At 37.2% G+C, this 17,441-nt stretch overlaps 1 protein-coding gene across 2 annotated transcripts in view; it reads right to left on the minus strand.

The window, feature by feature from the left end:
• Positions 1-17,220, minus strand: part of PPP2R3B (protein phosphatase 2 regulatory subunit B''beta) — a 46,663-nt gene extending 29,443 nt beyond the window's left edge. The window contains exon 1 of one of the 2 annotated variants that reach the window (XM_057404518.1): positions 16,770-17,220. In XM_057404518.1, the coding sequence (XP_057260501.1) occupies positions 16,770-17,117 (348 nt within the window). In that variant the 5' untranslated portion in view covers positions 17,118-17,220. Of the gene's footprint in view, positions 1-2,884; positions 3,348-16,769 lie in introns of those variants that run through there. The other variant, XM_057404519.1, reaches the window with a different exon arrangement.
• Between the last annotated feature and the right edge of the window lie 221 nt (positions 17,221-17,441).

Here is a 17,441-nt window from a genome sequence, read left to right on the forward strand (position 1 = left end):
GGATTGGACTAGATGATCTTTTGAGGTCCCTTCCCATCTCTGGCATACTGTGATAATGCCTCTTCAAGTGCTGCATGTCCAGTTCACTATACTCTGTAGGTGTTGTTACCTAGGAAAAAGTCTTGGTCTTGTAACCAACATCAGGAGAACATAGACTGAAGTTCTACTGAGTTTTATGCAGAGTCATCTACTAAAAACTTCAGTTCCCCTAGAGTAATAGTGAACATTTCCACCGTTGTATATAGTTTTATCTTTTGGAAAACTGATTTATCCAGAAAGCCCTACTCTGCCCAATCTTGGCCATTTTTGTTAATAAATGCAACCACTGAGAAACAGTCTGTTCAGCCACTTTCCGAGCAACACGCCTCACTACTGCTCATCTACTTAAATATTTCCAGGAAACTTGATTTGCTATGCTCTAATGACCTCCCCTTCTAAAACACAGGGGATTGCCTATACAGACTACTTACATAGCTTTACACAAAAAGCCATTGCCTTAGAATTCCTAGAACCTATGCAAGATCCAGTACCTCCAACCCACCTCAGAACAGATGTTGATGCACACCTTCTCCCTGTTCACCACCACTACTCATTTTATATTTTAAGAGGCTAGCTTTAATAGCTCTAAACCTCAAGGAGAATCTGCCATTTGTTTAACAAGTTACAGAAACTGCATAGACATAAAAAATTATGTGTAGAAGTATAAAAAAAAGACTGCCTTCCATTTCTGCTTGATTTTAGTGTTCCGATTCTGCATCATATTCATAAACTGTTCTGTCTGAAAGCCAGTATTACAGTGGTATATGAAGTTGCAAGCTCCAATGGCAATGAAGCTTATCAATTCAAATGAGAAAAAGTTTTCAAGATATTCTACAAAAGCAGCCTGTATTTTAATCTTTCTACTAAGCAGCCTTTAATATCAATGTGAGATTTCTTCAATGATTATGCAGATGATGAATAGCTATTCTTTGAAATGCACCTAACCTACAAGGACAAGCTCAAATTAATATGGACATAAAGTGTCAGGTAAAGTATGTCCATCTTCTGTACCAACAGTTATGAGAATTCATGTTTTATTTTTTTTAAGGTACTTTCAAAATGTCTCCTTAAAATCATGAAGCTGAAGTACCATCTAAAAAAGGAACTGTGGATAAAATACTTTATACCACATTGAGCAAAGACAAACATCAAATTTTAGTTTTATGCCCCTGTAAAGTCTGTTTTACCCACAGAATTTTGCCTTTAATAACATTAAGTGGTTTAACATACATTATTCTACAGTTGCCATTTACCCAACAAGTGCAAGCCTGGTTAAAAATGAAAACTATTTGTTCATTGTCTGTGCTGTAAATGTATAGATGGCAGCATGCTAAAACAGAAAAAAACGTACAGGTTCGGAAACAACTTGTCTAAAGTACTTAGCTGCTTGTAGGTACTACGTACTACATTGGATGTTTTCTAGCTCAACTTAAAAAAAACCCTGTAAAAGTTCAAGCGATCCAACTATCATTCCATGAAAGACACAGATCAAGTTAAGGGGCACCACACAAGGTAATAGTATGTTTGTCTACAACAACATACCATGACTAGACTAAAACTTGCCTCCTGCTCTGAGGTGACTAAATGTTAACTGATATTGCTACTTTTGAGTAAGAAAGATAGTATTTCATTCTCCTGCTGCCTCTAGTCAACAAGTTGACTTCTCTGTCTTCAGCACAAAAAGTACAGTCATAAAATCCTTTCATTCACAAGTTTACGCTGAATGCCACAAAATGACACAGTAACAACTTGCATTCTGCTATTCACAAAGGAATACACATTCTGAAGCTGAAGCAAATTTGAAATAATAATGCAGAAGACAGAAGGCTAGCACAGATTTAGGGCTATAGGGCTCTATGGTCCTCTCTTGAAGGTCACCTGAAAGGGGCATTAGTGCACTGAATTCAAAATTAAGTAGCAGGCTATATTTAGAATGATTTTAAAAGCCAGAAATCCTAACACAGTTCAGCAGTTATATAAAAATTAAACTTCCCTTAGTTAAAAAAGGGTTAAAAAAAAGTCACATACATCATCACTGATATATACCTTTAGCAAACACATTAGGAGCATGGGTGAAGTAAGGACAAAGTGCTTTAACATAGCAGCAAAAACCTTGAAGTTCAATGCGTTCAAGGAAATACCAAATTTCAGTTTCTCCAATAACAGTTGTACACTTCCCCCCCCCCCCCCCAAGAAAATATCTTTGAACATTCACTGTATAAATAATTTTCCTTCTAATCATACATTTCAAATGTTTCTATTCTCAATTATAAGCTCACTTTAAAATGGTGGATTTAGCTCATTGCTGCAAAACAGTAGATGTACATGTCTGAGCCATGTAGCAACAAATAATCTCATCCAAATAGAAAGTCTAGAATAAACAATCTTAAAGAATTCAGGATCATTGTGCAAGTATGAAAGCACCTTTTAAAATACTATGCTTGAGTTAGTAAAGTTAGTAAAGTAAAGCCTATTTTAGTTTATTTTATTCGCCCAGTAAAAGGTAAACTAAAACCCCAGGGGAAATGCATGAAGATTTATGATTATGCAGATTAAGGAAAGCAGTCTTTAAAAGTCTAACAGCATTAAATGCAGCAACTTCCCACTGCATATGCCTCTGTGCAAACATCATATGTTATGCTACATGCTTCAGTAAACTCTCTTCACTTTTTGTTTGCAGAAAACTACCTGCAAAGTCTTCTAAAACACAGAAGAAATCGTCATATATGCAACAGACTATTGAAATCCTGCTAGTTTAGGAAGAACTTCTATGGATTTCCTGCAGTTTGCATGGTTGTGAAGGTACAACTGACAACAGTAATTACGGAGGAACAGAAAGACAAACCTGGATCTGCTGAAAAGCTTTCAGTCTCTTCTTGAATCTAGAAGGTAAAACAAAATCACATCCTCGAGCTAGCAATGCCAACTCCTTTCTTAGATCAGGATCTTGCCGCAAAGAAATCTCCTTTATCCTCATGCTTTCGGATTTCATATAATGTCGCTGTGTGCCAGTACGGGCACTTGAGTCCCAGTAAATAGCAGAGCTGTTGTATTATCACAGTGCCACTTAAAGCAGCAGCTGCGCCCAAGTTCCGTGATATTATGAGAGCCAGTTCAACTTCGCCTGCTCCATACATTAAAGGAAACTTGGCTGGAATCACAAAAACAGATTGGAAAGTCACTTTGGGGGCCTGCCCTTTCGTACATGCATTCCAAAGTCTAATGGGACAGTATGGAAAAAAAACCTGTTTGGAGAAGCATCTATAAAAACAGCTTCCAATTTTAAAAAAGCAAGCCTTACAGGAATGCAGAGAGGCCAGCCGTGGTCATTTTGTAGCTTCCTCCTCCTCCCATCCCCCTCAGCTTTTCCTTCTGTCACAAAACACTCACTGTCTAGCTTCAGTGAAGTACCTCACCAAAGGATAAGGCTTATTACACAGCAATTAAATCCCTTTTAAAAGCTTCAGTCATTTAACAGGAACCCTTTTACACTGGGAAAACAAAGGCAACGATAGAAAAAGCTGCAGACTTTAGGAGTGGCTCACATACTTTAATGAAATATATATATATTTACATTCATCTAGATCTAAGTTACTGTATTGCAAGAAAGTAATAATTCAAATGCTAAGGCAGAAAAGCAGTAGCAGAAAAAGAGGCAAATGTTACCGCACTGAAATGCTGCTTTAAATCATGTTTTACAGAAAAGTGGCAGTAGAAATACCAATGGTGTAACAAAATGTGGAAAAGGTTGACAGGACACATTTTTTCTATTTTTTTTCTTAAATAGGGGTTTTATAGACATTTACATCCACATACTAGATTGCACACCTGTCACATTTCAGGAGCACTAAAGTTAGACTCAGCTAGCACTCTGTTTTCAGTTTATTGAATCTCGAATACATTTGATTGGGGGTGGGATGTGAGGCCATGTTTTATTCCACAGTGATATTCTTCACAGAAACAGAAATCTGATAAGCTTTTGTGGAAATTAAAGTGACCTTCTATCCTTTGTCCTTTACAGTTTTAGGTTATATTAATTGATAACTGGTGAAGTTCTCACATTTTATATGAGTATAGCTTTACCATAGAAGTCTTTAGGAAATGCTGCTATTTTTATAAAGTTTGTTTTCACGTATCACCAGTACAGCTATGAGTACAGCAACTCTTTCTATTCCAGTTCAAGCTATGAACACTTAACACCCCCAAATTCTTTAAGATTGGTATGTTGCCTATTTATTATCTGTACCTTGTTCATGCACAAGTTTAGTTACTAGTAGCATGAAAGGAAAGATCTGGCCAGTCTTGTTTTCATCCCTCATGCTTTAAATAGGCTGTTTTCTTGATTACACAGAGATGTACACAGCCCAAGAAACACAAAAACCAACTCTTTCACCACTATGTTCAAGATTTCTTAGTCGACAGCATTATTTTACCCCATGCTGTACTATCTATAATCTTTAGCCCTATTCATCCATTCATAGCCCCATTCTGTCACATACCTGTATATTAAACCCCACAGTTAATATCCTCATGTGACTAAGAAGAAAAGGAAACTGTGAAAAAGTATTAGTGAAACATGAGATGTCTTAATTGAATCCTGCTTAGTTTATGACAGTTAGAAAGTAAATGACAATTAGAAGCCTGTTTGGTTTTTTTTTAAATTTTGTATCCAGTTCCCATCTCCTCCTCCTGCTTCTTTACTGTGACTTGTTATGAAGATATTTATTTCTTTCGGAAGCAGGAGAACAAAAAAGGAATTGGCAGGGCAAGAGTCAGACATGTTGTGGTTGGCTATCAAACTGCAGTAAGCAAAACTGGCGGTCACTCAGTGTCTTTTAGGAAGATCAAATCAACTAACCTGTGATAACCCTTAGGATACAGGGAAGCCAGTGGGGAGCTAGGCGCACAGCACACAACAGCACCCTGCCTGGAACTTGAGATGAAGGACTGAAGTGTTAAGAGTGGGAGAAGAATCCTACTCTGGCAACAGATAACCATTCCAGACAAAGATGGCTGGGGAGGAAGGTCAGGAAGGTTGTATTGCAAGGCAGACTGCATTTCAGATTAAGCAAAACAGGCCTTGCTTAAAATAAGGAAAGGTATTTTCTCACCTAAATTGTTTCTATTTCACCCCTTTTCACCAGGTGATGCACTCCCATTCACTATTACAGTCACAGTCTTGTTTGAGGAGTATGTCACAAAGATGACTGACTGCCACATGGAGAGCTAACCTAAAAGACTGGACTTCCAGTTTACCTGAACCTGCTGAAGAAGCCTTAGTAAGAAATCAGTGTTCTGAACTCAATGTTGGAAAGAGCTACAGATTTCTGTCCTTTTTTCAGATGGAGCTCAGGGTCCATCATAACTTGATCAGTATATTAAGTATTTTGAATATTCTGTATTGCATTGTCATGATATTACTTCAGTGCCTGAGGGAGATGTTAAGTCAATCCCATATCCTGGTATTGTTTTAGCACTATTGTCACTAGTCTGGTTTCAAACCTAGTGGTTGTTTACATACTTGCACATGGTATAGTTGTCAAAATTTCACAGGTTGCAATTTATGAAGAATCTACATGCAATTAAGCATTTAGCTGCTCTACAATGTGAGAGGTAAGTACACTGGCAGCTATTAATCACCTCAGTTTCACCATCTAACCAGAAAATTGTTTTGTATTGCCACATTTAAGGAGATTGAGCATTTACAACAATGTGGTCAGGAACCCCCGTAAAATCTGATTTAACCTTTTCAGTCATAAATTATGTGCAAGAGAAGGGAAAAGTCAGCTTCCACCCATCTTGAACTAGGAGTGTCCAGATACAGTGTTACATTTATTCTAAATTTTAATTCTCCCTAGTGAAAGCTAAGGCAAAATCCTTTTCTGGGTGAAGTGCTGGATGCCAGCCATGAAGCTGTTAAAGTATCTTGGCAGCTTATTATTAGCTAAACAAACAGAGGGAAAGATGCATGCTCAGAGCTTCCTTACAAAGCTAAAGATAAACACTATGAATGGATCTGAATCAAGGGACTGTAGCTAAAGAGTTTACCATTTTAACAGAGATCTGAACATACACAAAAGTAACATAACACAAAAAATACACGTGAGACAAATATGAGCTAATTCACTAATATTTTGGGTAATGTGGAGGAAACAGAAACCTAAAGAATACCCAAAAAACCCTTAAGCATTTGCTTACAAAAATGTAATTTCTTGTCAGGACCATGTACTGTCAGTAAAGTCTTAAGAGATTATGGAGAACTAGTGTCAAGTCTTTGTGAGAAAAAAAAGCATCCCAGTATTATAGAGAGCTTCCGAGAAAATAAGTTAAATATGTAGTAAGATGTATTCAGCCACACAAAACCTTTAGTTGCTGGGGTTCAGTCTTCAACCCACTAACATGTGAACCAAGATGACAGAAAGCATGTTTGCCCTTTAGAGACAGTTTAAGTAAGGCTAAATGAGAGCAAGCCCAGTGGCAAGTGTGTAACCAAACAGAATCCCTCAGCCTGCCATGCTGTAGAAACCAGAGTGGCGCCTGGGTTAACTGTGGAAAGAGAACTGTCGTATCTCCACAGCAGCCAGTGTAAAGGGTTACGCAACTAGTGTACCCCTTCCCAAAAGTAACTGATTAGTGAGGGGCAGAACAGAGCAGTTAGAAGATAAGTAAGGCAAGTAGCATCTTTCTCAATACAGAAAAAAGGTGAAACAGCATGACTAACTTAGCACTAAAGATACATTTCAGTTGTTTAATGTGGAAAAAAGGCATTACTCATAGAAGCAAATAGTTCAGGAATATATGTAAGTCAAGCAGCTAACCATGCTTGTTGATAAGACACAGCTACTATGAGGCAGCAAAGAAGGAAGAGATTATATAAACATACTCAAAGGCAGACAAATGAAAGCAATAGTTCTTTGCTAGGTAAAGAAAACAAGCAAACAAAACTCCTGAAATGCTGGGTTCTTCTCCTCTCCCTCTCCCCCCCAGTCTTCACAAAATATTGTGGACTACACTATCACCCTTATTTAATAAAATTAAGAGTTATTCCTAGACCAGGTAGTCCCCACCTGGCCTTTGATATACTGGAAGATGCTGGAACTAGATGTGCTTCACAATTTGCATAAATATTAAGTGGTTAATAATTAATTGGTTCCTAATTACTTAGATCAAAGGTCCACATTCAGACCGAACTTCTAACAAACATAACTCAATTTCTGCAAAATGCACTGCATTAGATGCAAGTGACATTGCACTTCACTAAACCAAATGCTTACTAAGTAGATGCATTGTTTACATTAGCCTGCAGATCTTTAATTTATTACTGCAGACCAGTAGTAGCCTGTGGATCTCAAAGTACTGAGTAAAAATTGAGGAGAAAGATTAGAAGGCAACGTCCATCTCAGTCAGATTTGATTTATGATTGACAAAGTGAGAAAGCACAACTTAGGCAGGCTTGGTAGCACCTGCAGTACCTTTCTGCTTAACACTATGTATAGCAATGCCCAGTGTTGACATGGTATAAATAAACAAATGAAAAATGTTAGTGCTTCTCTTTGGAAAGAATTCCAAAACTCCCTCTCAAGTCTTTAAAAAGGCCCTTGCAGGGGAAAACCTCTTTATAGCAATGGACTAAAGTCTCATTTGTCCAAGCATGTTATTTTCCACTATTATGGCATAAATAAAGCATTCCCTTCTTAGGAGACTACAGTACAAAGCATGATTTACTGACCTTGGATTTTATTAGAGCAGATACTGTAAAACTTGAACTGTCTAAAGAATAGGAAAAGAGAAGAATAAATGGGAAGTAGCAAAGAAAATTGTTTTATCCATATAACTGCCTATGCAATCAAGAATATTAGCATCTATTGTCAAGGTGATGCACTTGGAAGTAAGGGGGAAACCCACTGATACCAATTTTTTAATACTGAATTCACAAATATTGATTTTTATTTTGATTTCCCAAACCCCATGGCTATCCTGAAATAAGGATGCATACAGTTGAAACCTATCTCTCCTTACCCTGATGGATAAGGACAGGGATTTAATAGGATCCCGAATGATCATTTTCCCCAGTTCTTTAGACACCCAACTTGCTTCTTGCTGTTAACTTCCCATTTCTAACTGCTCTGTATGGGAAGAGAGCAAGAGGACAATGCACTTGTGAGCTGAATAACAAAATACTACTATCCATCCATGGAGAGTCACCCCTTTTCAGCAGTAAAACTGACAAAACCCAAGGGAGTCTACAGTGTCTAGATCACACAAGGAATAGAGTTGTTATGCTCATGCCAGGCTACCAGCTTCCCAAATTGATTTAAGTTACTAAGGAACTGCTAGATGTTGTCACTGTAGTTAAGAAATCTACCCACACAGGAAGAAACTGATTTTTTGGTCTTGGAAAGAAGTTCACGTAAATCTGGGTCTATATGAATTTATTTATTTATTTTTTTAATTGGAAGATGCAATGCCTTCCCCATAGAACATGCAGGCAATGAAAAAACATGGAAGTCTGGCATGTGCATGCCAGTACTCTTGGATTAGAAAGAGCAATGCCTGGAGGTCCTTTCCACAGTTGATGGAAGAATGGAATTTTTAGGGGGCAAGACAGTGAACAAAAAGACACTAGTTAGATGTGATATATATGGTCATGTTGGTAGCCCAGGAAGGATGGGCTGATCAGATTCTGTGCTTATTACCAAAAGAATGCTATGTAAGTACACCATGGCCTGTTATCAGATCATAAACAAGATAAGATACATGTTACATTACTATGATTACATTTCCTGGACTCCAAAGACATAGCATAGGCCTTTTTAGATTGCTAACTGCATCTGGCAGACTAACTTTAGCAAGCATCAACACTAGATACTATAAAACCAAAAGCCTGACAGTTAATGGATGGCTTATATTCCTTTCAGAACAATTCTCATGTTCTCTGCCATCCTAGGAAAACATTATCAGTTTACATTTTATTCACTTGTGTATAGCATGAACAGAGATTTAATGGAAACAGGTTGTTGGAATGGTTTTCTACAGATGGAGCCTATTTACTATTCATGATCTTCAGACAACCCTATTCATCAGATCATGAAAACCAGGTACACCCAAATTGATGCTGCTGAGGTGGCTATTAAATGGAGTAAGGCACAAGCAAAATATTTAGCATGGATTATACAAATTAAAGTCACACTTGGTCTAATAAGATGTTGGGTTTTTACATTTGAGATAAACCGTGATGCTACAGATACTAGGCACAGAGGAAGCTGCAATCCACAAAATAGAAATTTTGTAACTTTACCAAAGGAAGACTCTAAAGAGCAGAATAGGTTGCAATGAAAAATCAGTTCAGGCAGATTCAGAATGCCACTGAGGTTTTCCTACAGGAGACAGCAGTTTTTATAAGTCTAAAATTACATAACTTTGAAAAGTCACACAGGCCATTTTTGATATTTAATCATTTCTAGATTGCTATTATTTACTTTGTGTCACCTTAGTTTAGAAGTTGAGAGTAATCTGGTATAAAGAACATGAATGACAATGTTTTATAACTGTCCAGCAACTTACTTAAATGTTACACCAGATGTTCAGTACTTTCATCAGTTTGACATGAACTAAATCATCAGTTCTTTCAAAACCACGTTTATATCTTGGAATTTCATTATTTCCAAAACTAGAATGATTGGTATATGAAAGCACAACTGCTACTTTAATTCCAGCATCACATGCTAACACAACATGTAATTTAGTCCCTGAAATCACAAGACAATAATTTTGAGACTGTGACAGCTGCAGGTCAGCTTCTTGGTTATACTTCCACTTGAGATTTCCCTCCCTGAAGATCTTAAAGCAAAACCAACAAATTGGGAAGTTTATGATACAGACCTATTCTACAGGTCAGTAAGATCACAAATCGTAATTCACCAACCAACAGTGGGATTTATGGTAGAACTTCTACAGAGACTCTTGAACTAATATGACTGCATTGATCATGTATCAGTGTGACATCATTACTTATACAGGAACTGGAGAGGCAACAGAAACTATACTGGTTTCTGCAAAGCTAAATGAAAAGTCATGTACTTCCAAACAGGGTGTAGTGGTAAAGAACAATGCAAAGGAAGAAGGCAGAGCAAAGCACCTGGTCACTGGTAACTGACTGAACTTTAGCATCCAGTATGATAACTAAAGGAGCAACGACTACACATGATGAAATAAGACTTTAGTAATAAGACAACTTAGAGGTATGTATTCTCAAACCAATGCAACTACTTAAGTTGCCTTTCATTCAGTCTTTCAAGACAGTTGTATGTGCAAAGCTTCCAAATTTCCAAGACTTGGCCACAGGATATTATCATTTGTATTTTATAGATTTTTCTTGTAACATTGCTTGCTGAAAAATTTTGTGCAGTCATTGACTGGGTCTTTCAGTGGACAAACTAGTTCACTGGATGATCTGCATTAATGACTTTGTACTGAAGTAAACCCATACATACTTCTGGCCTCAAGTGTATTTCTTGCTGGCAGAGTAAGTGTAGAGCAGATGGAGAGGTTCTAAAAAATATAAGATGGGTTCTCAAGCATCACTGAAGGGAATAAAGAGAGCTGTTTCCTCCCAGACTGACCACCTGTTAAAAGAATGAACTGTTTAAATGACTGATGTAAATCTATAATTAAGCTTAACTATTTTGAAAGATTGAGCAGAGAGAAGAAAGAAGAAACTAGAAGTAATGATCTCATACAGGTATGAACTTTTTTTTTGTTTGCTTTTGAGTTACACAGGAAGGAGTGCCTATGGTTAATAAATTTCATCCAAATATTTGAATTTGCCTTGTGCCAGGATTCAGGTGAAATTTAAATTTGAAGAAAACTACACAGAATTCTGAATTCAGTTTTTCAGCACTAGAAATACCCAAACCTCTCAAGACTGGGTGTAATGATAAGAAATACTTGCGAGTTTCAAGTGCAACTGCCACTTTGAAAGAGGACAAAAGATCACTGTTTCTTCTAACAAAGCACAATGTGCAAACAGAATTGATACTACTGCTAAGAAAAGTGTAACATTTATATCCCAGGGCATAAGATGCTGTTAGAATAAGGAGCACTACCAAAAAGCTACAACAATGGATAACTTTCAGTCTCATTTATACAGAAAATGAATAGCTAGTTCTCTAATCAGCATAACGATTCTTTTGTTCCAAGCTGTTCAGTCCAGCAAAGCTTAACAGCAATGAAATGTACTACCATGCTACTTATGCTGACTACTGTTATTTCACTACACTTGAAACTAATAATGGTTTTCTAGGAAAACATATAGCTGCACTCTTCCAGACCTTACTATGAACTTCTGGCTGCCCTTCCTTTGTTGGCACCATAGAAGGAGTTTTATTGTGAACACAGTAGTGCTGACATCTGTCATAGTACCTTGTTATCATCGTTAAAGTACATCAGTTTGATACCAGGTTATTTACAGTCTGCCTTTAAGTCATGGGCTTGAGTTGGAAGCCAAGTCCACCATCCTCCCCAGTTAGTGATGCGACACAGCACTATTAACACTAGTTTTGCATAACACAGTTAGGGAGTGTATGTGCTAGACCACACTCAGCCCTTCACAGTGTAACGTGGAGTGCAGGAAAATGCTCATACTGCTTATATAACCCAGACTTAGTTAACATTGCTTTTACTACTAAGGTATACAAGGTAGGAATTCAGACACAGACAACATACAAGACTACACACTTGAAATGTCAAGATCAACATCAAAGCTTAATAACCACTGAAGTGAAAAGCTGGCAGGATTCAAACGGTCATTCCTTCTTACTTTTCTGATGATTTATGAACATATTTTCTCTCCTTGCTGCTATAAGGCAGTCACCCCTAAAAACCACAACTTACAGTACACCTGCAGAACGTGGAGATGGCCTTCCATACCAGTCTAATGGATGAGGTATAAGCCTAGATACCTACCCTTTAACTCAAGTCCTCAGAACTTACTTGTTCCAAAAAGGAACTGTTATTATTATGCTCAAACTTCTGTCTACCTTAACAGGTTTCATTCTAGCCTCCCTTTAAACTAAAATAGATTCTAATAGTATCACTTCATTTGAATCAACAGTAACAAAAATTTGGCAAGAATGGTAGTGATGAATAAAGCTATGCAGCAATATAGGAAAGTAGTAAAAAAAATTCAAATTATAGAAATATGGGACAATGAGCTTTAATTAATTGTCAGGGGATAACAAGCAGGAACAGCATGCTTATCAAGCCAAGGATATACAGAAATCAATCTGAGAAGTACCTTTATATCAAAGGTTGACCCTGAAGAGAAACAGAAAATAACTTTGAAGCATTTCAGATCACATCACATTCTCCCTGCAGCACCACCCCCCAAAATGCCCATAGGGAATTCTGTGAATTGTTTCCCCAGATGCCTTGCACACCAGCTGGTTAGGATTAAACATCTTGCCTGCGGCACCTTTTAGTCCTTGAGGCCTGGTATTTCTGACAAGGTGATGAACAGTGTACAACTGCGTATACCCCATATGTTTAAGATAATCTAGAGTGCCAGAAACAATGTTAAATCCATGTACAGTAGTGTTAAGGGTTAGAAGAAAGCTATTGTTCAAGCTTGAAAGTTACAGCTCTAGAATGTCCTTTCTTTACAACAATATATTCACAAAATATTAAAGAGTTAAATGTTGAGATTTTCTTAGGCCTCTGATTTTGTTATTTTAACACATTTAGTGCATACAAATCACAAGCCTACTTGCAGAATGCCAAGTGCTAGCAAGCCTTTCACGTCGCATAACAAAGATGACCAGAACTTTTCTATTACAGTGTTTGTACAATGAATGCAGTCAGACACCGACCTCGCTGTGAGCAACACCATGCAAGTGAAGGGAAGTACCTCCCCTAGAGGAAAAAAAAACCCCTACATAAACACTGTTTTGTTTTCAGTTGCACTACAAGATGAAGTCTTCATGGTAGAGTTCTGTCTAGATTTCAAAATGTATGTGTGGATTAAGCAAACAGTTTATTCTGAAGTTGTGTTTTTCCAGAACCTGGCTTTAAGTGCCCTGTCCAAATGAACAAATTCCTGTTTGAAGTAGCTCTTTTTGTTCATCTTTAACATAAAGACCATGTAGGTTCTTTCATTATCTGATCCAAATTACTTTGGACTTGCTGATCAGTGGAGAGTGGCTTCAACTATGTTGAAAGACAGCAAATTCTCCTCTGACAAGGCACTAGTGTTTCAGCCAAAACCACGTGGCAACTTCTGAATTTTGCATAAAAACATAAGCCTCAAACTTTAATTACAACCTAACCTCTGAAAAAGAGGAAGAGATCTCCTTAAATACAGTAGCTATCTGCAGTACTTTTAATGCTGTTTAACAACTGCCATCAGAACACCAACTTGTTTTGCTCATAAGCTACTGTTTAAAGTGTTAAAAGATCAAATATCTGATTAGTTTCAAGACTAGTCTTCCAAGAACGCTTCCCATTCTGCAAAACATGTTTTTCTGACAAGCAGAGAAACCTGAAGCATGAAAACGTGGTTTCCTGCACATTCATACTTGCTACTTGGTAAACCAGAGGATGGCAGCTTTCTGTTATCATCTTTATTGTTTTGTGTCCTGCAAAAAATTTGCAGGAACATTTTAAGAAACAGGGAAAGGTGTACAGCAACCTTATCCATAATCAAATGTAGTGATTCATCTCAGTAATAATGAAAATGTATCCTGTCAAAATGAGTTTACTGTTTGTACACTGTATTATGAGAATTCCTGTATACAGCAAGAAAAGATTTAATAAAAAAATGCCGAAGCTGACTTATATAGTCCTAAAAGAAATAATTTTCCAGCTCTTTATAGCTGTATGTAAAAATACCACCGCTCCTAATATCACCCTCAGGCACACAGAGTTGAACACATTAACTTCTACCATTTTCTAGGGGTGCTATTTATAATTCACACTGGTATAACCTACAGTAATACCAGTAAGACCTACAGTACAAGTTGGGTTTTTTTGTTTGTTTTGGGGTTTTTTTGGTTGGTTGGGTTTTTGTTTGTTGTTTTTTTTTTGGGGGGGGGTGTCTATTGTTTTGGGGTTTTCTTTTGGTGTTGGTTTGTTGTTTTTTCTTAAAAGCTATTGGAAATATTTTCTTCCATTTACAGAAATGACACAAGGACCTCAAAGTCAAATGACATGGGTAAAATCATTGTGGTGTGATCTGTGAGCCATGATTAAGTGGACAAAACCAGCTACATTACTTTTTACACTGCAGTAGGTAGTTTCTGGATGTAGGAGAAGGGGTATATTTTGCTTTCCATGAGAAAATACACTGTCATGGCAGAACTCTCGGTGGTATCTTAAGATCTTAAGTGTTGATGCCTGCTCCAAATGTTATTTATGCTTCCTTAAAGATTAGGAAACTTCTGGATGAAGCTTCAGTTTAGCTGAATAATAAAGCCATAAATAAATTTCTGATTGCTTGGTAACTTCCCCCTGCCCACCTCCTTATTAAAAAAACCCAACCAAACAACAGCCTAACCCTCTAGGTGCTCTCTCAGCACAATACAGACAATTCCAATTAAGAATTTTCTCTTCATTAATCTCTTCTAGTTCTTTTTACAAAATCTACTTAAGGTGACCAGCCAAGATACACAACATGAAATACAGTACATGAGTTTGCAATTAAGTACATCAAGTAACAGAGGCTTTTAATGGAAGCTCTCCCTTTGCTTCCTTTTATCCGACAAACGAATAAACTGAGCATCTGCTAACTTTCCGCATTCACTAGAACAGGAAACAAAATGACAGGAACAAAGTAAAGAAATAAGTAAATCAAATGTCATGCCCTGCTGTCTAGCTAGTGATAACACTTAAAATACAAGTCCCTATTAGTATACAACAAATTACAGACTGGAAGTGTGGTGTCTTGACAGTAAAAGATGGGCACTTCAAGTTGTCAAGCTAGATTTGAAAATTCATATTTACAAAGACAACAGCACTTCAGATTAAATGTTTTAGTGCAAAACAGTAGTCATGTTGCTACTCCTTCAAGTCAAAAGGTTAAGTATGTACATTCAACACACACCAATAACAAACAAGAAGTAACTGATACTCTTAAACATCCTCAGCTCTAACCTCTCTACCCTTACCAACCTAAACAGGGATCCCTGAGACACCAGAAGGTTTGGCCAGTGTACTAGTTAGATACCAACATATGTAAAGTGATTGGGAGAGATGACCACCTAGCAGTGTTATTAAATTATATAAACTTATAGCCCTACAGCAGAAAAAGCTTTCCTCTTAACTCTTTTGATATAACGCAGATCCTATATGCAATGTTTAGTTTTGTCAGTGACCACATAATTCTCTATCCAGTTTTGGTTTTACAAGTTATAAAAAGGGCTAGAAATTAGATTGAACTGAACTGCAAGTTTAAACAAAATCTCAGGTTGGGGGCAGGGGCGTCATTCTTGCATAGAGGGCATTGTTCCTTAGAAAGGAAGCACTGAGCGTACCATGCAGTACAAAAACAATTACTTTGTTAATATGCAGATTCAGTGGAGACAAATTTGAGTCTTGTACCAACAATAGTGCCTGGTATCATTAGACAAAGGAATATTTGCAGTCAAGGCAGTGTGTTATAAAAATAACTGTGCAACGAAACACAGGGACTTATATTTATCCACCATTAGACTGCATTTAACAATGAAAGGGCCTCATTTAACAGTAGAAGAGCTTATTTAAAGTGTGGCATCTGAAGCATCAACACTTGCTTTGAGTTACCTCTGGCAAAAGTTAAACAAGAGGTATCCAGCAACTGGGATCTATTTAGTAGACTAAATAGCCTTTGTAAACTACCACATCTGATAGAATGATAGATTTTTATTTTAATATAAAGTGTGACATGTATTTCATAAATGACATCTGGTTAATCATGGCTGTCTGACCCATCTATCAAAATTTTGTCTTTTACAATTATTTCTCTTTCTTCAACTTTAAATATGGGTCCTTTCCCACACCGGGCACTGCTCAGTAGACACAAGGATATTATTGAAAGCTACTTTTTAATTACAAGGCTATTTCTAGCTTTTCCACTGTCTTCCAGTTTGTCCACAATCTTCCAGTTTGTTCATGCCTACTAAGAAATGACATAGCCTTATTGCATAGGAGAGGCAATACTCTGGAAAGCAACAATCACATTTTGACTTTTCCTTACCTATGCTGCATACACTGAAGCAAACATAACATGTAAATTAGTTGCAACACAGCTCACTATTGCATGATGTTTGAAATTACAGCTGAAAACCTGGGTAGACATAACATATCCAATCAGCTGTACTGGATATGGAATTTTTAAGATGCCTTCCACTCTTCAGTTTTAAAGAACAAGGACAATATTGCTCTTGATAGAAAAAAAATTGGAAATAGGAAAAAAAAAAGGCATTTTTCTTTTTGTGTCTCATTTTTCATTTTGTGTCAGGCACTCATAAAAAGCAACAGAGCTGCAAGGAGCCAGGAGAGTCTTTTGGAAGCTTCGACCACCTAGCCATTAGCCCCGATGACACACAAGCATTGACATTTTATGGTCAATGCTGCTGCTTCATTCCAATTTGGCCACCTCCTGTGGAGAAACTTATTACTTGCAGGGTTTGCCAATACTATAAACACAAACTTCACTTCCATTTACACAAATAGGTCTAATAAGAAAGAAACAAACTTACTACTCTGCTTCCTGAGGATCGACGTGTTGCTCTAACATTAGAGGTATTCCTTGGGTTGGCTGGAGTTGCCAATGGAAGAGTATTAGAAACTTGAGGAGGACTGAAAGACATCAAAGGTAATCTGGTATCTCCAAATATGCATTGCTTGGAACTGGAATTTTTATTAGTGAACCTCTCATTTTTACCATTTCCCGAATCTCCACTACCAATCTCTGTTTTTTCCTCATTCTTGATTCTTCTCAAGCAGTCCTTTAGTGTCATCTGAGTTGCAGGCTGACTCAACCAGCACAAGAAGAGTTCATCCACCTTCATTTTCAGTACAGGTTGCAGAACTTTCCCAGGTGACATTTTCTAGCAGTTTCCCTTTTTGCTGGGTCAAATTCAAAATAAAGGTTTGGCAATGATCTACTTATTCCACTTGACTCTCAGTGTTCCACATACTCCAAGCTTCCTGTTAAGAAAAATGCTATAATTTAATTCTTTTTTTTTAACCATTTTTAAGATTTACAGTGTTGATATTTATTTCCTCAACCTAGCAACAGGAGTTGAGATACATGCTAACATGTGACTACAACATTTTGTAAGCATAAGCAATTAAACAATCAGAGTCAAATCCAGATGATTATTTCCTTTAAAAACATAGTGTGGAAATGATGGAGACTGGAGAGAAAG

The sequence above is a fragment of the Pezoporus wallicus genome, unplaced genomic scaffold (genome assembly GCF_028554395.1).
Source record: "Pezoporus wallicus isolate ANWC-B61680 ecotype Strahan unplaced genomic scaffold, APGP_CSIRO_Pwel_v1 contig_5787, whole genome shotgun sequence".
NCBI lineage: Eukaryota > Metazoa > Chordata > Aves > Psittaciformes > Psittacidae > Pezoporus > Pezoporus wallicus.